Source organism: Macrobrachium rosenbergii, chromosome 37 (assembly GCF_040412425.1).
Source record: "Macrobrachium rosenbergii isolate ZJJX-2024 chromosome 37, ASM4041242v1, whole genome shotgun sequence".
NCBI lineage: Eukaryota > Metazoa > Arthropoda > Malacostraca > Decapoda > Palaemonidae > Macrobrachium > Macrobrachium rosenbergii.
Genome location: NC_089777.1, coordinates 10328698 through 10353697, shown reverse-complemented (window position 1 = coordinate 10353697; position 25000 = coordinate 10328698). Strand labels below are relative to the sequence as shown.

At 34.5% G+C, this 25000-nt stretch overlaps 1 protein-coding gene across 1 annotated transcript in view; it reads left to right on the top strand.

The window, feature by feature from the left end:
* Positions 1 to 25000, top strand: part of LOC136825112 (peripheral plasma membrane protein CASK-like) — an 833202-nt gene that overhangs the window by 115738 nt on the left and 692464 nt on the right. The window contains exons 4-6 of the mRNA XM_067081155.1: positions 3405 to 3580; positions 11601 to 11776; positions 12489 to 12611. Of these exons, the coding sequence (XP_066937256.1) occupies positions 3405 to 3580; positions 11601 to 11776; positions 12489 to 12611 (475 nt within the window). The remainder of the gene's footprint in view (positions 1 to 3404; positions 3581 to 11600; positions 11777 to 12488; positions 12612 to 25000) is intronic.

Here is a 25000-nt window from a genome sequence, read left to right as displayed (position 1 = left end):
TATGTTAACCGTGTAAACCTGTATTTCCTCATTCCAGCTGCTAATGTGTTTCATGAACTGTGCTGGGGTAATTTTGGAATGCAGAGCCTGGGTTAATTATCGGGTCGCCATTAGTTGCTCTGATTTGGTCGGCACTCTTTTTGCCAGTAGTGGCTGGCGCTGTTCGGATTCATTTATATATAACAGCAATTAGAATTTCATTAATGTAAAATGATAACAATATATTCTCTCTCTCTCTCTCTCTCTCTCTCTCTCTCTCTCTCTCTCTCTCTCTCTCTCTTTCGTGGTTAACCTGTATCACACTCGCTCTACTTGACAGAGGCTCTGTCCTCGATCTCGGGCGGGGAAGAAGCGATCCAGAGACATTTCGTGGAAAAAATAAAACTTTGTTTCTGTTGGCTTATGCAGTAAATCATGTACTTGGTGAACAGTCGACTGCAGTGGGTTGTAGCTGGGCGTAAAGAAGGAGAAAAGCTAGGCGTGAATGACTAGCGTCTGGTCAGATTTGTACTGTCATACCAATTGACAACAGGAAAACCTCGAATAGGTACCCGGCGCTTCCTTTTAAATATAGATTTATATATATGTCTGCAGCATCATACATGTACCCATACAGTAGCATTCACCCACGCAGGGGGGGGGGGTTTAGTGCGGTCATTGCACCCCGCGCAGTGCACTGTAGGCGTTACTGAAGGTTTTTGGCGGCGTCCCTACGACCCAAAGCTGCAACCCCTCTCATTTGTTTAACTCTACCTCCGTTCATATACAGTGCTCTTCCTTTGAGCCTACAGTACTTTCCACCCTCTTCTAACAATTGTTGGCACTGTGAGGTTTTCCTCCTGTTACACCTTTCAAACACCTTTTAACTGTCAGTTTCCCTTTCAGCGCTGAATGACCTCCTAGGTCCCAGCTCTTTGCCTTTGGCCTAAATTTTATATTCCATTCCAGCGGCATTCACATGTACGTAAACAAATACCTCTACATACCGAGTCATGGCCCACTGTTTGTTGATCAACAAAAAATGAAATTTAGACTTTGTACTTGTCAGTTCCAGAGAAGATTTCACAAACACCCAGTTTCATAGAATGTTTCCATCGATTTGGATCCTTGATAAGTTTGTTGCTTTTATTTATGGAGGCCCGATATAAACTTGACTAAATCAGTTTGCAGTTTTTTTCAAGAATGGACTTTTTTCGAAAATTCGTTTTCCTTCGTTTTGTTTGCAGCTTCGTGGTTTTATGGTTTACAGCAATTCTAGAATTATTTCTAGTTTATATATATATATATATATATATATATATATATATATATATATATATATATATATATATATATTTATATACATAAATGTTTATGTATATATATGTTTATATATATAAATTTTTATGTATGTGTATAATTTTTTCCTGAATTTTTTTTGTATTGGCAAATATTAAGCAATAACTGTTGTTTAATACGGAATTCACTTTTCCCTTGGAATGACTTACACCTAAATTGAATTATGATTGACTGGAAAAGAATTACTTATCAGTTATAGGTCCCTTTGGGTGTACGTTATTCCTAAGGTTTTGTGAATTCGATATTAAACGATTATATATGAGCTAACATCTCTCTCTCTCTCTCTCTCTCTCTCTCTCTCTCTCTCTCTCTCTCTCTCTCTCTCTCTCTCTCTCTCTCTCTCAATATATATATATATATATATATATATATATATATATATATATATATATATATATATATATATATATATATATATATATATATATATATATATATATATATATATATATATGTATATATATATATATATATATATATATATATATATATATATATATATATATATATATATAGTGTGTGTGTATTTTTCTCTTTTTTTGTCATTAACTTCGTCCCGGGTTGTAAATAAAGAAGATTGTGCAATGTTTTTTATTTCGAGTATTGAACTGTGAACTAAGGTATTATATACCAGTTGATAATGTGAACCAGGTTATTTAAATACCAGATATTTGTGAGTTACTTCATAAAATGAAAAGCCCTTGATAGAAGCTCCTCAGAAACTGCACCTTGGGTAGCACCAAAAGTTTTCCAATTAATTGCTTCAAATAATAATATACTGAGTTGCTGACCTGGGTGAGTCGTGTATGTTTGCATGACGGAAAGATCCCAAGGAATTGGCGAGAGGAGTGTAGTTGTTCATTTGTTTTGCTCTTTCAGTGTTTGATTAATCTTTATTGTGCGACAGCGATAGTCTGCGGAAAATAAATTGTATTTTGAAATTTAACATCAATAATGTTTAAATATACTGTCTAAAAAATTCAAGGTCAGGCACATCCCAAAGAAACCATTCCCAAACGGAATGCGCATAAGAAAAAAAAATGATATTGGTAAGGAAGGAAAATGCCGATGTTGAAACTAAAAATATAGTGATAAGAAAAAAAGAATGATTTTTGTAGCGTTTAAATTGCCGAATTATTGAGTTCAAGGTAAGCATTTAAATGAATTTTGCTGAAGGGCGCTTCGAGGATGGAGCTCAAACCTTTGACCGCGCAAGATCATGGTGTATGGGGCTATGGCATTCCCAATGGTTCTGAAACACGAGATATATCGCCACCTTCCGGCGCAATGTTTTGTAAATGGGGCATTTTAGAAAACCCAGACGCCAGAATGTCATCGTTAACACTTAATTAATTAAGAGACTTTTAAAAGCAAAGGATGTTATACGCTCACAACTACCTGCAAAAATACACGATAATTTTTATCAGAATTGGAAATTTATCCAGAAAATATATCAGATTTTCCACCATCTGAAGTATATACACTAATTTTTCTATTTCCTGCCAGCCAATCAGTTTTGTGGGACTTGGGTGGTCAAATAAACTGTTCTTTTAGTTTACTACAAAAAAAAGTACTAATGGTTTTTCTTTATAATTATTGGGAAGTAAAATATTTTAGCCGTTATATGATAATTTACTTTTTTCATTAAAGGGGACCGCACTTTTTCTGTCCGCCCTCAGATCCCAAAAACTACTGAGGCTAGAGGGCTGCAAATTGGCATGTTGATCATCCACCCTCCAATCATCAAACATACCAAACTGCAGCCCTGTAGCCTCAGTAGTTTTTATTTTATTTAAGGTTAAAGTTAGCCATGGATCGTGCTCCTGGCAGCGCTATAGGACATGCCCCCACCGGCCCGTGGCTGTAAGTTCCACAGGCCGCGGCTCATACTGCACCATAACGAGACCACCGAAAGATAGATATATTTCCGATGGCCTTGATTATACGCTGTAGCGGCTGTACAGAAAACTGGATTGCATTTTTTTTTTTTTACTTAACTGAATATCATTCAATCTGTTGACGCTGCTTATTATAATATTGTCTCTCTCGTCTATCTTCCCTTCCAGCCACTACATGCGACAGATATTGGAGGCTCTTTTATACTGCCACGAGAACGACATTATTCACCGAGACATCAAGCCCCACTGCGTCCTGCTGGCCTGCAAAGAGAACAGCGCCCCAGTCAAGCTGGGGGGCTTCGGGGTCGCCATTCAGCTGCAGAACGGAGACCTAGTCAACGGGGGTGAGTTGTCCCCACCCCGCCTTTTTTTTTTATTTTTTTTTACTCTTTATATTGCGTTTCTAAATGGGAAATTATGTGTGTATGTATACATATATATGTATACATATATATATATATATATATATATATATATATATATATATATATATATATATATATATATATATATATATATATATATATATATATATATATATGAAAATAATGAACACATGAGAACGTGTATATATATATATATATATATATATATATATATATATATATATATATATATATATATATATATATATATATATATATATATATATATATATATATATATGTGTGTGTGTGTGTGTGTGTGTTGTGTTTTGTATGTGCGTACTTTTCTTCATACAAGATGTGATGAGCTTTAATCTTTTGAATGACACTGAACAATCACTTTACCTAAACTAGGCCCGATCACATAAAGTTTCCGTAACAAACAGAAAAATAATTCTTTTTTTGGAATGTTAGGTTTAGGGTTTTCAGGGCGGGTTCTATATCCTTAAATTTTGAAGCTTGGGAGTGAACGAGTCATTTTCCATATTTAAGTTCACGCCCTTATTTCCATGTGTTCGAGTTTGGTGTCTGAACCCATTAAGTTCTGACACTTGGTTTCAGTGCGCCAGCTCGTGGAATTATCTTACACGTATTGAGGTCATGTAGTCAATTTGTGTGTGTGTGTGTATGTATGTGTGTGTGTAGCAGACCTTATATTATACTAGAAATACTAGATAATTATGTTTCAAGCTGTTTTCACCATTTACTAAGTTGTTTTGAATTCTTATCTGGGGCCATAACCTTGAATATAATATTTTACACTATATTAAAAAAATTATGGAATTGCTCATCACCTGATGATGTGAAATTGTGATTGAATGTAATTATGAGGATAGGATTCAAAACTGGTGGAGAATATGAAAGAATGAACGTCTAGGGGGCGGGGGTGGGGGGGCGTGTGGAAGGTTGAAGAAAATGATATGCGTCCCTTCAGGAGGATAAACAATAACCTTAACACAGTTACATAAAACACAACTCCTTTTATTTATATATATATATATATATATATATATATATATATATATATATATATATATATATATATATATATATATATATATATATATTTTGGGAAAGCAATTGGTTCGGCCTCCTGCTTCTTCTGTACTTTTGTATCCATGAATCTGGATTCTTTGTTGGCGGTTTCCTTCAAATACTACATATTTTATCATGCTTCCCCGTTTTATTTTTTATTTTTAGGTATTGGCTTTTTTTTCCTTTTAGAATTCTTTTATAACGAGTCATATTTTTTTTTTTTGTGAGCGTAGTGGATAGTTCTGCATCGTGTTGTTATCTATAAAAACACATTCACAATCCAAAAAGAGTTGTGGAGATTTAATAACTGTTTGAAGTCGGTAGTGAATGGAATGATTTTTGTTTCGTATGTTGATATTATTATTATTATTATTATTATTATTATTATTATTATTATTATTATTATTATTATTATTATTATTATTATTATTATTATTGACCTTGGTATTGAGATTTAATCCTTCCCTTTTCTACTTTTGTTATATACTCGGTGTGGAAAATAGTTATTATTATTATTATTATTATTATTATTATTATTATTATTATTATTATTATTATTATTGTTATTATTATTATTATTATTGCCCTTGGTATTTAGATTCAAACCTTATTCTACTTTCGTTATTATACTCGGTGTGGAAAATAGGAGCGATAGATGCGCGAGTTTCCAAGAGCAACATAGATGAAAAAAGTTAAATAACAATTCTCGATTACCTTGCCATTCGAATGTCACGAATTCAATATAATAATAATAATAATGAGTTGAGGTGATGCGGAGATCTGCGTCTATTCCTTGTTGTAAGTTTTGTTATTTTGTGCCGACAGCGTTCAATAACCAAAGTGCGTTCGTGCTGTTGTTTGTTATTGTAGTCGGAATTTAAAGTTTTGTGATTTGTCGCTCTCTGTTATTGAAGTCGAGTCGTTTTTGACCTGCGATAATGGATGCTGTATTAAGTAAATTATTAGATCAGTGTTCATGTGTCTTATTCTCTCTCTCTCTCTCTCTCTCTCTCTCTCTCTCTCTCTCTCTCTCTCTCTCTCTCTCTCTCTCTCTCTATATATATATATATATATATATATATATATATATATATACATACACATATATATTATTCTCTTTCTCTCTCTCTCTCTCTCTCTCTCTCTATCTCTCTCTCTCTATATATATATATATATATATATATATATATATACAGAGAGAGAGAGAAGAGAGAGAGAGAGAGAGAGAGAGAGAGAGAGAGAGAGAGAGAGAAAGGACACACTGAAGCCGATTTAATAATATAGCATACCCAATATAGTATTCATCGTTACTTTTTCCACTACAGAGTAACATTGAAATATTCATCCGTCTCTCGAGTCGTTTCCACGTAAAATGAAGGATATGAATGAATGAAATGAGTGAATGAATGGTCTGATCTATTATGCGACCTTTCATTCATAATCGGATTTCGTTTGAATTCAAATTTGTCTGAGTATTTTCTTGTTTAACATGTAAACGAATGCTCCTTTCCCGTTGAATGTTGTAAAATGTCATTCATGCAATGGAAATGTATAGATTTCAGCTACATAAAATGTTAATGTTTGGTTGTAGAAATGAATGGTATAAGTGACTCCGTGAATAATTTTAGACTTTTTTTAATGTATGGTGAAAGATTAGTATCATTGTTATTGTTCTTGCCGTTATCGTTTGTCGTTTTCATTAAATATAGATTGTTTTACTGTTTTTTGCCATCGTCGCTGCTGACACTTAACGTATAGTAGAGTACCGCACTATCTAAGAAACAGCATAATCTTTTAACTTTCAGTGAGTTGTATGTGATTCAGAAATTTTATCATGTTCTCCCGTCTACGTTCGTTTAGTGCTTTTCGTCTGTTTACCAGTGGTTCGGTGCGTTCTATAATGCCCTAATAAAACATTTTAGCTGTAAAATCATATTTTTTCTTCTCATAACCTTGTTCTTTCTGTATTTTCATGACTTCCTGTTCACCTGGCTTCCTACCTTACTGTTGTTATAACCTCTTCGTTATATTTCTACCTTATTGTTGTTATAACCCATTCGTTATGATCCCTTGTTAACGTTATTTTGTTTAGCGTAGGTGTTTGTAGTACTTAGTACTGTGTATTGGTGTTCAATATGAACCATGTGAATTGTTCAGAGGCGTCTCTTATTGGTATTGAATGTTTGAATTGCCTCTTTCCCATTTACAGTCTTATCCTTGTTTTCATCAAAGATTTTGCGTGTATTGACTTTTATTTATAACTTATTTTATAAGATGATTAACGTAAGTTATCCCACACTTTCATATGTTCATATTTTTACGACAGTTGTAAGTTTTACTAATGTTAATGCAGTTTCCCGTCAGTTTTCCAAAGCCCACGTATTTGTAACGGAAAACTACGAAGCTGGCTTCCTTCATACCAATATTAGTCGCCCTTACCATTTTAAGGAAGGAGTGTTTTTGGAGAGTAAATTCCTGTCATTCGCTGTATTTGATGGACTTGTGAATTTTGAAGGCTAAAAGTGAATTCGAAATTATAAAAAAAAAGACATTTTATCAATAAATAAAACCTAGGAAGGACCTTCGAAAGTTTTCCCCCATTCTGTGCACAAGAAGATGCTTGCTAAGTAACTGGGAAGGCTGCTTGTCAGGTTTATGGCTCTTGGACGTTGCGACTTGTTATATGTACCTTGTTTATGTAGCTTTTTCTCTCAATGTTTATTAAAATTATTTTTTTTATAATTACCTTGATCAGTTTTGTCGCATAGATGATTTAAAAGCATTATCGTAGAATGAACACAGTGATATAAATGGAATGGAATATAGAGTTTAGGCCAAAGGGCAAGCACTGGGACCTTTGAGGTAATTCAGTGCCGTATTTATGTAGGTGTTTCTCTCAACGTTTATCAAAATTATTTTCTTATAATTACCTTGAGCAGTTTTGTCGCACAGATGATTTAAAAGCATTATCGTAGAATGAACGTAGTGATATAAATGGAATGGAATATAGAGTTTAGGCCAAAGGACAAGCGCTGGGACCTTTGAGGTCATTCAGTGCCGTATTTATGTAGGTGTTTCTCTCAACGTTTATCAAAATTATTTTCTTATAATTACCTTGAGCAGTTTTGTCGTATAGATGATTTAAAAGCATTATTGTAGAATGAACACAGTGATGTAAATAGATTGGAATATAGAGTTTAGGCCAAAGGCCAAGTGCTGGGACCTGTGAGGTCATTCAGTGTTAGAAAGGAAATTGATAGCAGGTAGGTTTGAAAGGTGTAACAGGAGGTAAGCCTCGCAGTTGCACTCTGAAATAATTGTTAGGAGAGCGTGGATAGCAAGATGGAAGAAAGATATGAATGGAGGTGCAGTAAAAGGAATGAAAGGGGTTGCAGCTGGGGGCCAAAGGGACGCCGCAAAGAACCTTTAGTAATGCCTACAGTGCACCCCGTGAGGTGCACTAATGGCACTACCCCCTACGGGGACTGTGGTATAAAGAACAGAATACAAATGTCTATTGAGAACCATGACAGCTGCATGGATAACAAAATGGGATTTACTGAACCATTGGAGATTTGGTACAAATTCATATTTTTTAATGATTGTTGTCACTGTGCAATTTACCTGAATATATGTTTACCTTATATATATATATATATATATATATAATATATATATATATATATATATATATATATATATATATATATATATATATATATGTATATATATATTTATATATAATGTGTGTTTCAACTATGAAAGGATATATGCGCTAGTACTTGTGTTTGTATCTGGACGCAATAAATCTCAATAGAAAGTTGTCTGTGGGAATACAATATTTTGTTACTTCATCAAGTTACTAGAACTTATCTTGGAGGAATTCACTTCGTCCGTGCCTTCCCAAATTTGCTTTTGTTTTTTCTTGGATAACCGTCCTAAAATTCTACTTGCCGCGATGTTGTCGTCTTAATAACTCGCCTTGAAATGTTACAGCAGTCAGCCATCAATGGAATTTACTCTTCAAAGCATCCTTGTTATTGATGTAACCTTTATACATGATTATGTAGTGTCTTCAGATCTATTTATACATTTTAGTAACTGAATACGTAAAAATTTAGATGTTATCAAATATCAGTACTTCAGTTTAGATGTTTTTTCTCTACTTCGTACACCTGTTTTTGAGGGTAGAGTTTTATGCATTCCATGAATTTTACTGTTAAAGTGTATTTTTATAGATTTACATGTTGCTTTTTTGTCTGTTATTAATGGTTACTTTAGGATGTTATACTAATGTACTATTGTTGGTGAACAGGAGCGGGCAGAAAAGTGAACATTATTCTTTGAAAGAGGCATCGCCTTTCTAACAAGACTGGGAATATTCATTATCTCAAGTCATTCAGTAGATCTTGTTGTATGCTCATCAATCATGATGAGTATTATTCATGCCCGACATAACTGAAGAATATCGTTCACTCTGCTCCTCGATACACAAGGTCCTTTATGCCCACCTGATTACATCAATTCACTGGCAGCTTACCCCCCCACACTGTAAAAGTAATTCATTTCACGTGTGTAACCTCCCTTATGCCCCACCGCTCAAATTCCCGATTCTTGCCCGTAACATAAATTTATTTTGCAGTTCAGCACACGCTGGCCTATCTATCCCCCCCCCCCACTCTTCCCCACCCAGCCCTTTAAACTCGAGACCACTACTTGGCTGTCAAGCTTCACCCACACTTCCCCATATCCCTGTCACCCACAGCTGTCAACCACATAGCTATTCACTGCCCCCACCCCCTTCCCCAAACCCATTCACCTGGATATATCACACACACACACACACGTACACACACACACCCCTAAATGTTCCTTGCATTCAGAAAAAAAATCCCATGCCAATTAAATGAGCTTTTCAAAAAAAATCACCGAGACCTCGAGACCGCCGACTCCTGCTTGCGGACTATTGACCACTTCTGTCTCTCTGCCTTTCAGTGTGCGCTCTCTATCCCCCTCAGTTCGGTAAATATTGTGCGCTCATGTATACCTTAGACTGGTGTTCTCTTCTATGATATATATTAATCTAAACACTATTAGATGTTCGCTTGTTAAAAGGTGCTGACGAGGCCGTTTTGACCTAGAGGGGATAAAGAATTTTTAATTATTCCTGCATAAATTTTGTAATTGCTGTTTTTAGATTTCAGTGCTCCAGATGGAGATTCATGCTGAATCCTTTTAAAGAAATTTTCCCCCCATTTTAAGAGACAGCTCGCGACTTGTAAACGCGTATCGTCAGCATCTTTCCAAATGAAATGGTCTCCCCTTCACACCTAGCACAGTGCAGCTCCGTTCTCTGTGAATCTGTTTTATACCTCCTTTGTAGGATGTTACTTCCTTCCCACGAATTCTACCTTGTCTTTCTCTTTAGGATATTGTTATGATGACACTTGTACGTTGAATTTCAAGTCAGTACTTAAGCAAACTTCAGTTTTCATTGCTCTGTTCTCCATTCGCCTGTAAGCATCATTCAGAACGCTGCTGTTTATATAAGTCGCCTTTGCTTCGAGACAATCTTTATGATACGACCCCGAGCGATTCCGTTTGCAGTGGGTCTGCATGCCACTTTTATTATCCTCCTTTTCTGAAGAATGCTGCATGTCTGAATGAATTACCTTTGCCTTTGCATGAATTCACTGCAGGTTCCGTTATTTTGTCTTTTATGTTTTCAGGTAATTTAAAATTTCAAGCGTTTTATTAGCATGTTTGAGAATGCAACCCCAGGGGAACGTTGACGTTATCGCAACCCTTCTCATACTTTCAGCTCTACAGAAATTTCACAGCAAAACAGACAGGGTTTTGAGTGATATGGTTAGGCTTGTATGGTATCTTATAAAACCCGTTTGAGATTATCTACTACTGCTTTAGGTTGGACATACGTAAATGAAGAGTAAGCTAGGTTAATTCCTTCATATGTCGGAGATAGGTTTTACACGTCTTCCCGTTCGGTAATTCACATCCCATTGAATAAGTAAGTTTGTGTTTATTCTCGATTTCATTTTACTTGTTTTCAGCTGATTAGTTTGTTTTAAACTTCTAGCTTTTAGCTTGAGAATTACTAATGAAGCATATATATATATATATATATATATATATATATATATATATATATATATATATATATATATTAGGTAGGTCTTGCAACAGCATATTATACAATATATAAACTGCTAATAAATAATGATATTTTAAATGCGAACATTACTTCAAATATACATAGAATTTTGCTGTATAACATTACACAGTTTAGTTGCATTTCTTAGCCAATTCTTAATATACTATGAGTGTAGTGCTGTCGAAGTCATCGCTTATATATAGCATTATATATTTCTTGTGCCTATTGTATCTGTAGAGTTTTGAATACATGCTAATGCTTCCTACATATGTAAAGATTTGAAACATTTTGCGAGCCCCATGTTGTCTACGCGCACACACTGCTCATGTTTTTGTAAGGCGTGATGCATATTATTTCTTCTTACATGAACACACTGTTGAATTCTCTCCGTAACTTCGTTAAACACCGTCTTTCCAATGATCTACTAATGAAATATCTAAAAAAAAAAAAACTCGTAAGAGTCCCCTTTCACATGTTGAGTACATTCTGTTCCCATTTTTTACTACAATCATAAAGGTCGTGACGACATACAGTAGTCTCCCCTGTGTTGTGCAACAGAATTCCCGCTTTCTATGACCTTAAAACTCGTAAGAGTCCCCTTTCACATGCTGAGTACATTCTATTCCCATTTTTTTTTTACAATAATAAAGATCGTGACGACATACATTAGTCTCCCCTGTGTTGTGCAACGGAATTCCCGCTTTCTATGACGTCTTCCGTTTTCTGTTACAGGTCGGATAGGGACGCCTCACTTCATGAGTCCCGAAGTGGTGGAACGTCAACCTTACGGGAAACCTGTAGATGTGTGGTCGGCGGGGGTATTGCTTCATATACTCCTGTCGGGCACTCTTCCTTTTTATGGCACCAAAGATAGATTATACGATTCCATATGCCAGGCTAAGTTACACGTAAGTATGTGCCCTCTCTCTCTCTCTCTCTCTCTCTCTCTCTCTCTCTCTCTCTCTCTCTCTCTCTCTCTCTCTCTCTCTCTCTCTCTCATACTCCTGTCGGGTACTCTTCCTTTATATGGCACCAAAGATAGATTATACGACTCCATATGCCAGGCTAAGTTACACGTAAGTATGTGCTCTCTCTCTCTCTCTCTCTCTCTCTCTCTCTCTCTCTCTCTCTCTCTCTCTCTCTCTCTCTCTCTCTCTCTCTCTCTCTCTCATTGACATTTGAGTCAGAAAATGCTAGTTTACGTTAGTATTGCTTAATTTTACCAGTTTCTTATTGTATAGTAATTCACTCAAAAAGCTTTTTCTTTTCAAATTAAACCAAAGAAGACTGCTGGCTTAAATTTTGTGAAGTTTTCTACATCTGGAATCATGTATTTAAATGCATTAAGAAATTATACACTATAGATTATTTTGGCTTCAGATGTATTATTTTGGCATTTAGATTTAAATGATGGTCTCACACTTCCATTGTATAAAAATCTCAGTTACATTTCGACAGAATTTGTACTGCAGTGTCACAATTCCCATGTATAAAATCTCAATTACTTTTCGACAGAATTTGTACCCCATTGTTTCGTTAATTTGTAAATCCCCTTTTTCATGTAGCCCAAGGCGTTAATGTTTAACCCCTTTTAATAATGTTTCCCTCTCGTCTCCACAGCTCAATACAATCACCTGGGAATCGACCAGCGAGCACGCCAAAGATTTAGTGAGAAGAATGCTGACGTTCGATCCCAATGAGAGAATCACGGTCAAAGAAGCTCTCAACCATCGGTGGATCAAGGTAACGCCTCTGAGAGATCCCCATTTCAGATTATCCACGTTTCCCCCGTCTTTGATGCCTTCGTGTCTCTCTCTCTCTCTCTCTCTCTCTCTCTCTCTCTCTCTCTCTCTCTCTCTCTCTCTCTCTCTCTCGTCTCCGAGTGAGGCGTATACGTCTGAATGGCAAATTGACTACTGTATATTGTAATGCTGTAAATTTTCATTAATTCTCTCTCTCTCTCTCTCTCTCTCTCTCTCTCTCTCTCTCTCTCTCTCTCTGTCTCCGAGTGAAGCGTTATACGTCTGAACGACAAAATGACTACTGCATATTTTAATACTAAATTTTCTCTCTCTCTCTCTCTCTCTCTCTCTCTCTCTCTCTCTCTCTCTCTCTCTCTCTCGTCTCCTCTCTCGTCCCCGAAGCGTATATACCTGAACGGCAAAATGACTACTGCACGTTGTAATACTGTAAATTTTCATTAATTCTCTCTCTCTCTCTCTCTCTCTCTCTCTCTCTCTCTCTCTCTCTCTCTCTCTCTCTCTCTCTCTCTCTCTCTCTCTCTCTCGTCTCCGAGTGAGGCTTATACGTCTGAACGGCAAAATGGCTGTTGCATATTGTAATACTAAAATTTTCATAAACTCTCTCTCTCTCTCTCTCTCTCTCTCTCTCTCTCTCTCTCTCTCTCTCTCTCTCTCTCTCTCTCTCTCTCTGTCTTCCAGTTGATTTTCGATTTTCCTGAAGTGTAATGTCTACACCGTACACTCTGAGTCTGTTGATAAACTCATTGTTTTTCCAAATAATATTTTTTTATTGAATTTTGCTTTTAAATTTCATATATTTATTTTTGTGTTGAACTTGAAATATATTCAGACCATCATCCGAACATCCCCCCCCCCTTTATTTTGATCTATGTATAAAAAATTATTTTAATCTATGTATAGAGTTCATTAGTGTAAAAGTGTTCCCATTTTGCGTTCTGGTTAATGGGTGTTGACCGGACGGAAGGTCATAAACGTCACTCAGCTTCTGAATGACTGCATTTAGACAGCGGCGTTTTATCATAACCACCAAATTGGATCATTTCAGTCATATTATAAAAATAGTAATTTCTTATGCTCCAAAAACATCATTCTACTTAAATATTAAACTTTTCATATTTGTCATACCACCAAATTGGGTAATTTCAGTCATATGATAAAAATGGTAATTTCTGTTGTGCTTCAAATACAACATTCCACCTAAATATTAAACTTTTCATATTTATCATACCACAAAATTGGATAATTTCAGTCATACTATAAAAATGGTAACTTCTGTTGTGCTCCGAAAACATCATTCTACTTAAATATTAAACCCATTCATATTTAGCGTGCCATGCAAACAGTTCATTTTTATCATACTGCGCAACAATGTCAGTCATACTACAAAAACAGATTTTTCATATCTGGCTCACTGTGAAACAGTTTATTTCTGACACTGCAATAACTGTGCTTGTTGCACTACAGAATAGGCAATTTTTATCATAAAAGGCAATGTTTATCGTAATGCTAGCATCTCATTTCTATCGGACTTCAGAAATTAATTCTGTCCCATCACGGAAAAACAGTTCTTTGTCTTCTCTAAATTGAGCAAATTTCTATAGTTATACACAAACAAAATTTCGTTTTACTATATAATTTTTACAAAGTGTTTATTCGCAGTATTATCTGATCTAAACATTTCGCGCAATTATTTCCTAGGGGACAAAAATTATTTATAGGATTTTATCATAATATTAAAACATCTGTCCTAATCTAAAAGAACGGCTAATTTATCTCATAAAAACATTTCGTAACCTATCAGACCCCTCAAAAAATTTGTCACATGAAAAACAGTTTCTTTCTATCCAGCCACAAAACATTTCTCTCATCATACACAGAACGTCGGTTTGTGTATGTTATGTGACATAAAAAAAAGTTTATTGGTGATATAATCTTAAAAACAATTGATTTCTATCATTCCTCAAATTATATAGTTAATTTCTCTTCCTTCCTGAAAACCGTTAATTCCTGTCATGAAAAAAGACCTTTACGTCGCAGAATCATTTGATCGCTATTATGGAAAAAAAAATAATTGTATATCCCTCGTCTATATTTTTTTTCCTTGTCACTGAATGTTACCGTAATGAGGCAAATAAATTGGTGGAGGTTTCGTTTTCATTTGTTTTTTTTGGCTCGTCTTTGTACGGTTTGTATATGAATACGTTTACTTAAATATGCATTCTTTTCTGTATCCTCAAAATAAATTGGTCTGTTAGTTTATTCTACTGCAGTTTATGCATTCTTTTCTGTATCCTCAAAATAAATTATTCTGTTAGTTTATTCTACTGCAGTTTACTTAAATATGCATTCTTTTCTGTGTCCTCAAAATGAATTAGTCTGTTAGTTTATTCTACTGCAGTTTACTTAAATATGCAGTCTTTTCTGTATCCTCAAAGTAAACTAGTCTGTTAGTTTATTCTACTGCAATTTACTTAAATGTGCATTCTTTTCTGTATTCTCAAAATGAATTAGTCTATTAGTTTATTCTACTGCAGTTTAATTAAATATGCAGTCTTTTCTGTATCCTCAAAGTAAACTAGTCTATTAGTTTATTCTACTGCAGTTTACTTAAATATGCATTCTTTTCTGAATCCTCAAAATAAATTAGTCTATTAGTTTATTCTACTGCAGTTTACTTAAATATGCATTCTTTTCTGAATCCTCAAAATAAATTAGTCTATTAGTTTATTCTACTGCAGTTTTTCTGTATTCTCAAAATGAATTAAATATTCTAGCATTTACTTTTCATTCTATTCTTAAAATAAATTAGTCTATTAGTTTATTCTACTTTTACTTATATGCATTCTTTTCTGAATTAAATTAGTCTTTAATTCTATTTACTTAATGCATTCTTTTGAATCTGTATTCTTAAATATGCATTCTTTTCTGAAATTTAGTCTATTAGTTTATTCTACCGCAGTTTACTTAAATATGCATTCTTTTCTGTATCCTCAAAATGAATTAGTCTATTAGTTTATTCTACTGCAGTTTCCTTAAATATGCATTCTTTTCTATCTATATCTTCAAAAAAATTAAAATAAATTAGTCTGTTAAAATAAATTAGTTTATTCTACTGCAGTTTACTTAAATATGCATTAAATATGCATTCTTTTTCTATCTATATCTTCAAAAAATTTAGTCTATTAGTTTATTCTAATGCAGTTTTTCTGAATCCTTAAATATGCATTCTTTTCTTTCTAATCTTCAAAATAAATTAGTCTGTTAGTTTATTCTACTGCAGTTTCCTTTTCTGAAAAAATAATTAGTCATTCTTTTTTATCTATATCTTTTCAAAAAATAAATTAGTCTGTTAGTTTATTCTAATGCAGTTTCTTATATGCATTCTTTTCTGAATCCTAAAATAAATTAGTCATTCTTTTCTATCTATATCTTCAAAAAAATTAGTCTGTTAGTTTATTCTAATGCAGTTTCCTTAAATATGCATTCTTTTCTATCTATATCTTCAAAAAAATTAGTCTGTTAGTTTATTCTAATGCAGTTTATTCTTTAATTAATATGCATTCTTTTCTGTACCCTCAAAATAAATTAGTGTATTAGTTTATTCTATATCCTTAAATAAGCATTCAAAAAAATTAGTCTGCAGTTTCCTTAAATATGCATTCTTTTCTATCTATATCTTCAAAAAAAATAGTCTGTTAGTTTATTCTACTGCAGTTTACTTAAATATGCATTCTTTTCTGTATCCTCAAAATAATTTAGTCTATTAGTTTATTCTACTGCAGTTTCTTAAATAACCATTCTTTTCTGTATCCTCAAAATAAATTAGTCTATTAGTTTATTCTACTGCAGTTTCTTAAATAACCATTCTTTTCTGTATCCTCTAAATAAATTAGTGTATTAGTTTATTCTACTGCAGTTTGCTTGAATAAGCATTGTTTTCTGTATCCCCAAAATAAATTATGTTATTCATGAATCCTTCGGTGTCACGTGACCTTTAACATCATATTATTAGATTAAGAGGACAAATGACTTATTATTGATATTTTCGCTTCTGAGATATCAGTTACAGAGAATCGTAGTTTTCCTCCATAAGAGAATTCTTTATTGTTATCAAGTGTAGTGGATTTCACTGGCAATATCATGATGGCCTAATAATTTCAAAAGGCATCAGACTTTGGGTGCACCCAGATAATCAACTTTTTCGACGCATTATTATGCGCGTTAGTAATTTGATAAACAGTTTTTGTCCCAGTGGCAGTTGAGTGAACTGTTTAGATCGTATAATTTACCATTTACACAGAAATACGATTGAGCGTATTTCAGGATTGTGTAGGGCCAGTGGTTTTCAACCTTTTTGTGCCCCTGGCCCATTTTTGGCATCCCTAAATACTTATGGCCTGCTGCCCTTCAGAATTGTGTAATGATGGTAATAGAATTATTATAATTTCAGAACACTTTATTAGTTTTACATTGTCATTCATGGAACTATTTTTCAAAACACTTTCTTAGTTATACATTTTCATTTATGAAAAAACACAGGCTTGCATTTACTGTAAATGATTGTTCATTTTTTAAATACTATTTTGAAGATGTCCGTGGCATGGTCCCCCCCATCAGAACTGCCCATGGCCCACAGGTTGAAAACCACTAGTGTATAGGCAGTAAACATACAAGGACCTGGCCTTAGACAGTTATAATTGAAGAGAGTAAATAGCCCTTCTTATTCATATTGTTGCGTAGATGCTCTGTTAACATCACATCTTAGTTCTTTTATATTTTTGCATCACCTGACTGCTGATTGGGTGAGCGGATGAGATGTCCATATATTTCTGGATTTATTACGCCATTAATGATACTTTTCACTGAACTACAGATGTATTTTAGAATCATATATAAAGCTACGCTACAGGTGATAATTCAGTTTCCAGAAGTATAAGTAGTTGTTATGGGTTTGAGAGCTGTTCAGTTACATTTAACAGAATGTGATCATCTCTTTTTGTATGCACTCCCTGAAATCTTCACGAATCCCAGCTGTATGCAGGAGAATTCCACTTGTTAAAATAGACTTAGAGAGAAAAAAAAGTGTGTGACATACAATAAAACTTGTGACAAAAGGTTTTAGATTTTAGGGAGAAGTGACTTCATAACTTTAATAGCGAGAATTTAGAAGCTACAGAAACTACAAAGTGGAAGTCTTGGAGATGAGAAATATTAAGATGCTAGATAAATCTGAAAATGTTAGGACGTAAAGCTTGATTGTGGAAATGTAGAATATATAAAGTGGAAAATGTTCAGTGTTAGATTTGGGAAATGGGAATTTGTAATTCGGAAAGGGAGGTAAAGGTAAGACTTGAGAAATGAAGATATAAAAAAGGAAAAACAATAAGGGAGTGAATGATGAAAATTATGTAAAATTAAAGAAATGAAAACTCACAGATGTGCGAGAAAGGAAATTATGTAAAATAATGTAAGACTTTGGTGTGGAATTTTAGAGAGCAGGGAAGTGATGAAATATTAAGTGTAGTATTTTGAAGGCGAGAGGTTTTGGCCCAGGAAAAAATGAAGATGGTAAAAATGTAAATTTGGCAAGTGAAAATTCCAAGTCAGAAGAATGGGAACATGGCCAAGTGCTGAAATCTGTAAGGGGAAAAATTTTCTTTGTTTATTAGTCTCTTGCGTCTGGTCAACAACTTAAAAACCTGCTGAAATGAGAATTTTTATGTTGTTAATCACTCTATAGACATGTTTATCCCAAGTGAAGTATGAATGGAATGGAATATAGAGTTTGGGCCGAAGACCGAGCACTGGGAGCTATGAGGTCATTCAGCGCTGGAAAGGAACCTAACCTAACCTAACGGGAGGCAAACCTCGCAGTTGCACTATGAAATAATTGTTAGGAGAGGGTGGATAGCAAGATGGAAGAAAGATAATATGAATGGAGGTACGGTAAAAGGAATGATATTGGTTACAACTAGGGGCCTAAGGAAGGGACGCTGAAGAGAACCATAAGTAATGCCTACAGTGGACCACATGAGGTGCACTGACGGGACTACCTTCCTACGGGGAACTTCTAACTATTATTTCTTAGTACAATTATCCCCAGTTCCATCTTAGATCCTTATACTTTATATCCTATATTTAATGGATTTCTTTTATTTTGCTGTCCAACCTCTCCAGCTCCTTCTCTTCACTGTCTTCAGCGCTGAATGTCCGGAAGTGCCCCAGTGCTTGGCTTGGCGGCCTGAATTCCACAAATCATAGACGCGAATCATAAAGAACCTTGTCGGGAAGAAAGCAAATCGAGAATTATCATTAAAATCATTCAGCTTGTTCATTGCACCTCGTGCGGTGCACTGTAGGCATTGCTTAAGGTTCTTTGCAGCGTCCCTCCGACCCCTAGTTATAATCCCTTTCGTTTCTTTTACTGCACCTCCGTTCATATTCTCTTTCTTCCATCGTTCTCTCCACCCTCTCCTATCAATTGTTTCATAGTGCAACTGCGAGGTTTTCCTCCTGTTACACCTTTCAAACCTTTTACTGTCAATTTCTGTTTCAGAGCTGAATGACCTCGTAGGTCCCAGTGCTTGGCCTTTGGCCGAAATTCTATCTATCTATCTTCAGCTCCTTCATGTGCGTCACAAGTAATAAATGTCAAATCGTTAGGATACAAAATTATGATAATTTTTTTCTCCTATCTATGGATTTAATTTTACATTAGAAAGTAGCGTCATGGTGGTATGAAGGTTTCAAATGACAGACTTACTCATTTCCTGCATCAGCTGTATCCTGTTGAAAATGTAGCGTTTTTAAAGGCCAGTGGCTATTTGCAACTTAATTGCATTTGCATAAACGTCAGCCTGCTTCACGTAGATGTGTGCGGAAATGTATATGTTATAATTATGAATGCACACACTTAAAGTTGCAATATATATCTGTATCTCCCTCTATATAAATTTATGTATATATATACATATATATACATATAATATATATATATATATATATATATATATATATATATATATATATATATATATATATATATATATATATATATATATATATACATATATATATATATATATAGAAATAATCAACACACAATCATGTGTGGAACAGAAATAAATTTCGGACTCACATCAGGATCGGACCCAGGTCTTTCGAATGACTTGTGTTGTCTAGTTGTCAGCGGTCTGCTGGGCTTTCATTTGAAAGACCTGGGTTCGATCCTGATGTGGGTCAGAAATTTATTTACATATACATGTATTCTTTACGTGTATATGTATGTATATGTAAATAAATCAGTCAATAAATAAATATATATATATACATATATTATGCATATGCATACACATACATGCATACATACATATACACCTTTACGCACCTTTGCATTATTCTGTTTTCCCTTTCGTATCCGAGTAGTAACGCATTAGCTATCGAACGCTTTTGCTCACTCCTGTTGCTCAAGTATACATATGAATATTCGCTTTTGGGGAATCCTGTATTTTCAAGAGTCGAGCCTCTTTCCGAACAAACTCCCACGAGATTTATTTTACGCACTCCATACATACCAACTACTCCATCTCTTATTCTGGGACTTGCCTTGGTAATACTTCAAATGCATCTTGGCTCAAATTCAACATTTCGGGAAAACTTTCTCTTTCTCTTTTGCCGTTCTTTTTATCGTATGCACGTTACATATATATATATATATATATATATATATATATATATATATATATATATATATATATATATATATATATATATATATATATATATATATATATACACATATATAGTATATATATGTATATAATTTATATATATATATATATATGTATATATATATATATATTCTTATATTTTAGTTACATTGAAAAGTTCTTATTTTTGTTATTGTTTGGGCTGATATTGTTTTGAAATTTTACCCTTCTAAATTGGAAGACTTTCTCTCTCTCTCTCTCTCTCTCTCTCTCTCTCTCTCTCTCTCTCTCTCTCTCTCTCTCTCTCTCTCTTTCGGTCCAGAAACAGTATTTTGTCATTGGTAACTGTTAACCTTTGGTGTAAATTTTAGTAGGACATCTGAGCAAAGGCCTGTAACGTATTTCAGAATTTGTCTGAATTTCTGGCGGTGGTGGAAAACATATGGTCGAACTAAGGATTATGTGGAGAATATCACAGGTGACATTTTGGTTTTTGCTCGGAATTGAACTTTGAAACCGCGCACGGTGCGATTGGCAGTGTGTTGTTTTACTTTTCTGTAAGAGAAAACTATTGAGATGGGTAATTGTCTGTAAAAGAAAACTATTGAGAAGGCTATTTGTCTGTGAGAGAAAACTATTGAGACGGGTAATTGTCTGTAAAAGAAAACTATTGAGAAAGCTATTTGTCTGTAAAAAAAAACTATTGAGAAGGCTATTTGTCTGTAAACGAAAACTATTGAAATGACTGTTTGTCTGTCCGTCCGGACTTTTTCTGGCCGCCCTCACTTCTTAAAAACTACTGAGGCTAGAGGGCTGCAAATTGATATGTTGATCATCCACCATCCACTCAATAAACATATCAGATTGCAGCCTTCTAGCCTCAGTAGTTTTCATTCTATTTAAGGTTAAAGTTAGCCATGATCGTGCGTCTGGCACCGCTATAGGTGCCAAGACAGGCCACCAGCGGGCCATGGCTGAAAGTCTCATTGGCCACGACTGAGAGTTTCATGGGCCGTCGGTGAGAGTTTCAAACAGCGTTATGCACTGTACAGAAAACTCGATTGCGCTGAAGAAACTTCGGCGCAGTTTTTACTTGTTTATATTAGACTCACCATTTTCCACCATCTTTAGTCCGTGAATTTCTGCACATTGTCCGAGTTTGTCTAATTTGTACTGTTATTATTTTATCACCACCTTTCCAAATTTACACTTCAATATGGATAAAAAGGTATCAAGTACCGTTACCTTCTGAATTAGTGCGTGGTAGTCGAATTTCAGATCCTGTTGATTAACACGATTTAGAATTGCAAAGAAAGGGACTTTTTCTTTTTAGTTTTCTTAACTGTTTCTGTATATGTATATATATATATATATATATATATATATATATATATATATATATATATATATATATATATATATATATATAAAAGGCAAATGCCAAAAGGAAATAGTGAAACAATGGAGTGATTGCTAGGCCTTTCGACACAACGGTCCTTTACTAGCTAGTAAAAGACCTTTGTGTCAAAAGGCCTAACAACCACTCCGTTGCTTCACTTTTCCTTCGTGTGGCATTTGCCTTTATTTATACATTCATCACGTTCCATAGCTTCGTGATTCAGTTATATATATATATATATATATATATATATATATATATATATATATATATATATATATATATATATATATATATATATATATATATATTTGTAGTCATTTTTTTATCTCTGTGGATGGTTTTCTCTTACTGTCTTGTTTTAAATAATTGTGGCCATGTGGTTTTTTTATACTTGCTCACGTTGAACAGTTAAATAATATAAATATACATCATTTATAAATATTCATATGGAACAAGCTAGCCGTAAATAGACAGAAAACCACATTCATAACTCTTGATTTTCTTCAGAGGTTCATCAGTAGTCGAAACTAACCAGTCGCCTTTCAAATTCCTACCATCGTGAAGATTCTTTCTCAGGTGTTTTATTCCTTAATAAAAGCGTCTGAGGAGTGTCTAAGGACTTAGTTGGGTGATGACTGAAAATACTGAATTTCTGTGTTTAGCTTTTGCAAGCCCTGGGTCTATCATCGTCATCCTTAAAATTCTGTTGCTATTTTTCTCTTTAATTCAACAATGGTGTATAGACCTTTAGCAACGTTGTCTACACTGGACTGCGAAATGAGAACCTTTATTTGTACATCCAAAGGACGATCGAAAGGACGGCAAAATGGCTTTTCTAACCCAGACTAAACGAAAACAGGAAAATTAAACAAAATTGAAACGAAGGAAGAAAAAGAACGGCCGTAGGAAGAGATATTCTCTGTGTAAATGAAAGAACAAGCAGTCTGACACAAATGAAGAGGTAATATAGTCTATTTAGGCACGTTTTGCGATTCTTAGGTAGCGGATCTGAGCTGTATTCAGTTTTGTGAATCTGGGGGATTGAATTTGCTCAAATAGATGTTAGTCAATTGAAAATACAAAAAAAAGGGAATCCTGTAAATAGATTACTACTGAAACTACAAATAATAATGTATTAGCCTTTTGGGAGAATTTTCTTTTGTTTGATTATTTTTGACAAGTAAAAAAAATTCTATCCAGAGAATACGTTTCTCTTGAATGACAACAGGTAAAAGGATGTAGAGCAGTGGTTCTTAACCTTTTTCAGTGCCCGTACCCCTTGATACCTCAGAAAATTTTGTCGTACCCCCATCCAATATAAATAAAATACAAGCATATTAAAAGGATTAGTGATACAAACCTTGTACCCCCAGGTTTAAGGTTTCGTCCAAGGGGTACAGGTATCCCAGGTTAAGACCGCTGAAGAGGGTACCGTACCCACCTTTCCGAACGGAAACAGCACCAACTTTGGTACAGAGCTGTTTACGTAAAAGGAATGGTAATCACCATTCATCACAAAAATAGTCCAATCTCCTCCGTTTTTTTGTGAAACAGCAGGACCGGAAGAAAAAATTTCGGCTCGTGGAAGAGATGAATTATTCTGCTTCTAAATGATGAAATGTTAAGACTTTTTGTGGTTAATGACCCGATTGAACTGTAAATTTTTCATAAATCTCCTCTCTCTCTCTCTCTCTCTCTCTCTGTAAGCATAGACGTAATATACATACCTATTTTATTCATGACCCGATAGCCAGAACTGTAAATTTTCATAAATCTCTCTCTCTCTCTCTCTCTCTCTCTCTCTCTCTCTCTCTCTCTCTCTCTCTCTCTCTCTCTCTCTCTCTCTCTCTCTCTTTTGAATGCATAGACATAATATAGATACCTGTTTTATTGAGTGGTGAGAATCATCTCTCTCTCTCTCTCTCTCTCTCTCTCTCTCTCTCTCTCTCTCTCTGAATGCATAGACGTAATATACATACCTATTTTATTGAGTGGTGAGAATCATTTCTCTCTCTCTCTCTCTCTCTCTCTCTCTCTCTCTCTCTCTCTCTCTCTCTCTCTCTCTCTCTCAGTATGCATAGACGTAATATACATATACCTGTTTTATTACGTTTTGCTCAGGTGAGATTCATTAGTTTGTGTTAATCCCATTGATCAGCGTTCGGGAATGTAGTGGAAAATTTATGGAAAAAAACATTTTTATATCCGTGTTAATGCCGTTTGATTACATCATATTTCGTTTGGAAAGTCCAGCATATTTTACCAAGAAATCAGAAATTTGTTTGATTTCAGTCTGTTATTAAGGACAGGTTTCAGTTTAACTAATGAATAACATACATCAGTTATGAAATTCCTGTCCTCTCCGTTAACATGTGTCGGTCCTTTTTATGATACGATGCGTTTCACTTATTTAATCCTTATGTTCAAATGTTCGTGTTTTTAATAGCTGTTTTTTCCAGTGGTATTTAATTTATTCTTAATTTTTTTCCTTCTTACTCCTGGTATCATCAGAATTATTCGATGTTCTTTTGAATATCTTCGGTTTCATATATTATGCCATTTCTTTGTGCTACCTGATGTATACTATTTTTCTCATTTAATTTTTTCGCCATCGCCAGTAGAATTTAGATATACCGGGCCAGTAGGTTATCGTTGTTTGAACTGTCAAACAACTGCTTTGTCAGAGCTTTCAAACAACTTCTATACGTCAGTTCATATCAGTCACAATGATAAATCACCAAGGGCCATAATGGTAAGCTCTCTTTAATGCACCCTGTCTGTAATATTCCAGTTACCACTAGGAATTATCGTGTCGTTAGGCAATAACGACTAATAATTCTTAATGACATGATAGTTGCTGGTGGTAACTGGAATGTTAAAGACAGGTATATATTAACGAGAACGTGCCTTCGTGACCCTTGGTGATTTATTATTGTGATTAATATGAACTGACGTATAGCAGTTGTTTGAAAGTTCAGACAAAGCAGTTGTTTGACAGTTCAAACAGAGCAGTTGTTTGAAAGTTTGAACAAAGCAGTTGTTTGGAAGTTCAGACAAAGCAGTTGTTGTTTGAAAGTTCAAACAAAGCAGATGTTTGAAAGTTCAGACAAAGCAGTTGTTTGACAGTTTAGACAAAGCAGTTGTTTGAAAGTTCAGACAAAGCAGTTGTTTGAAAGTTCAGACAAAGCAGTTGTTTGGCAGTTCAGACAAAGCAGTTGTTTGGCAGTTCACACAAAGCAGTTGTTTGACAGTTCACAC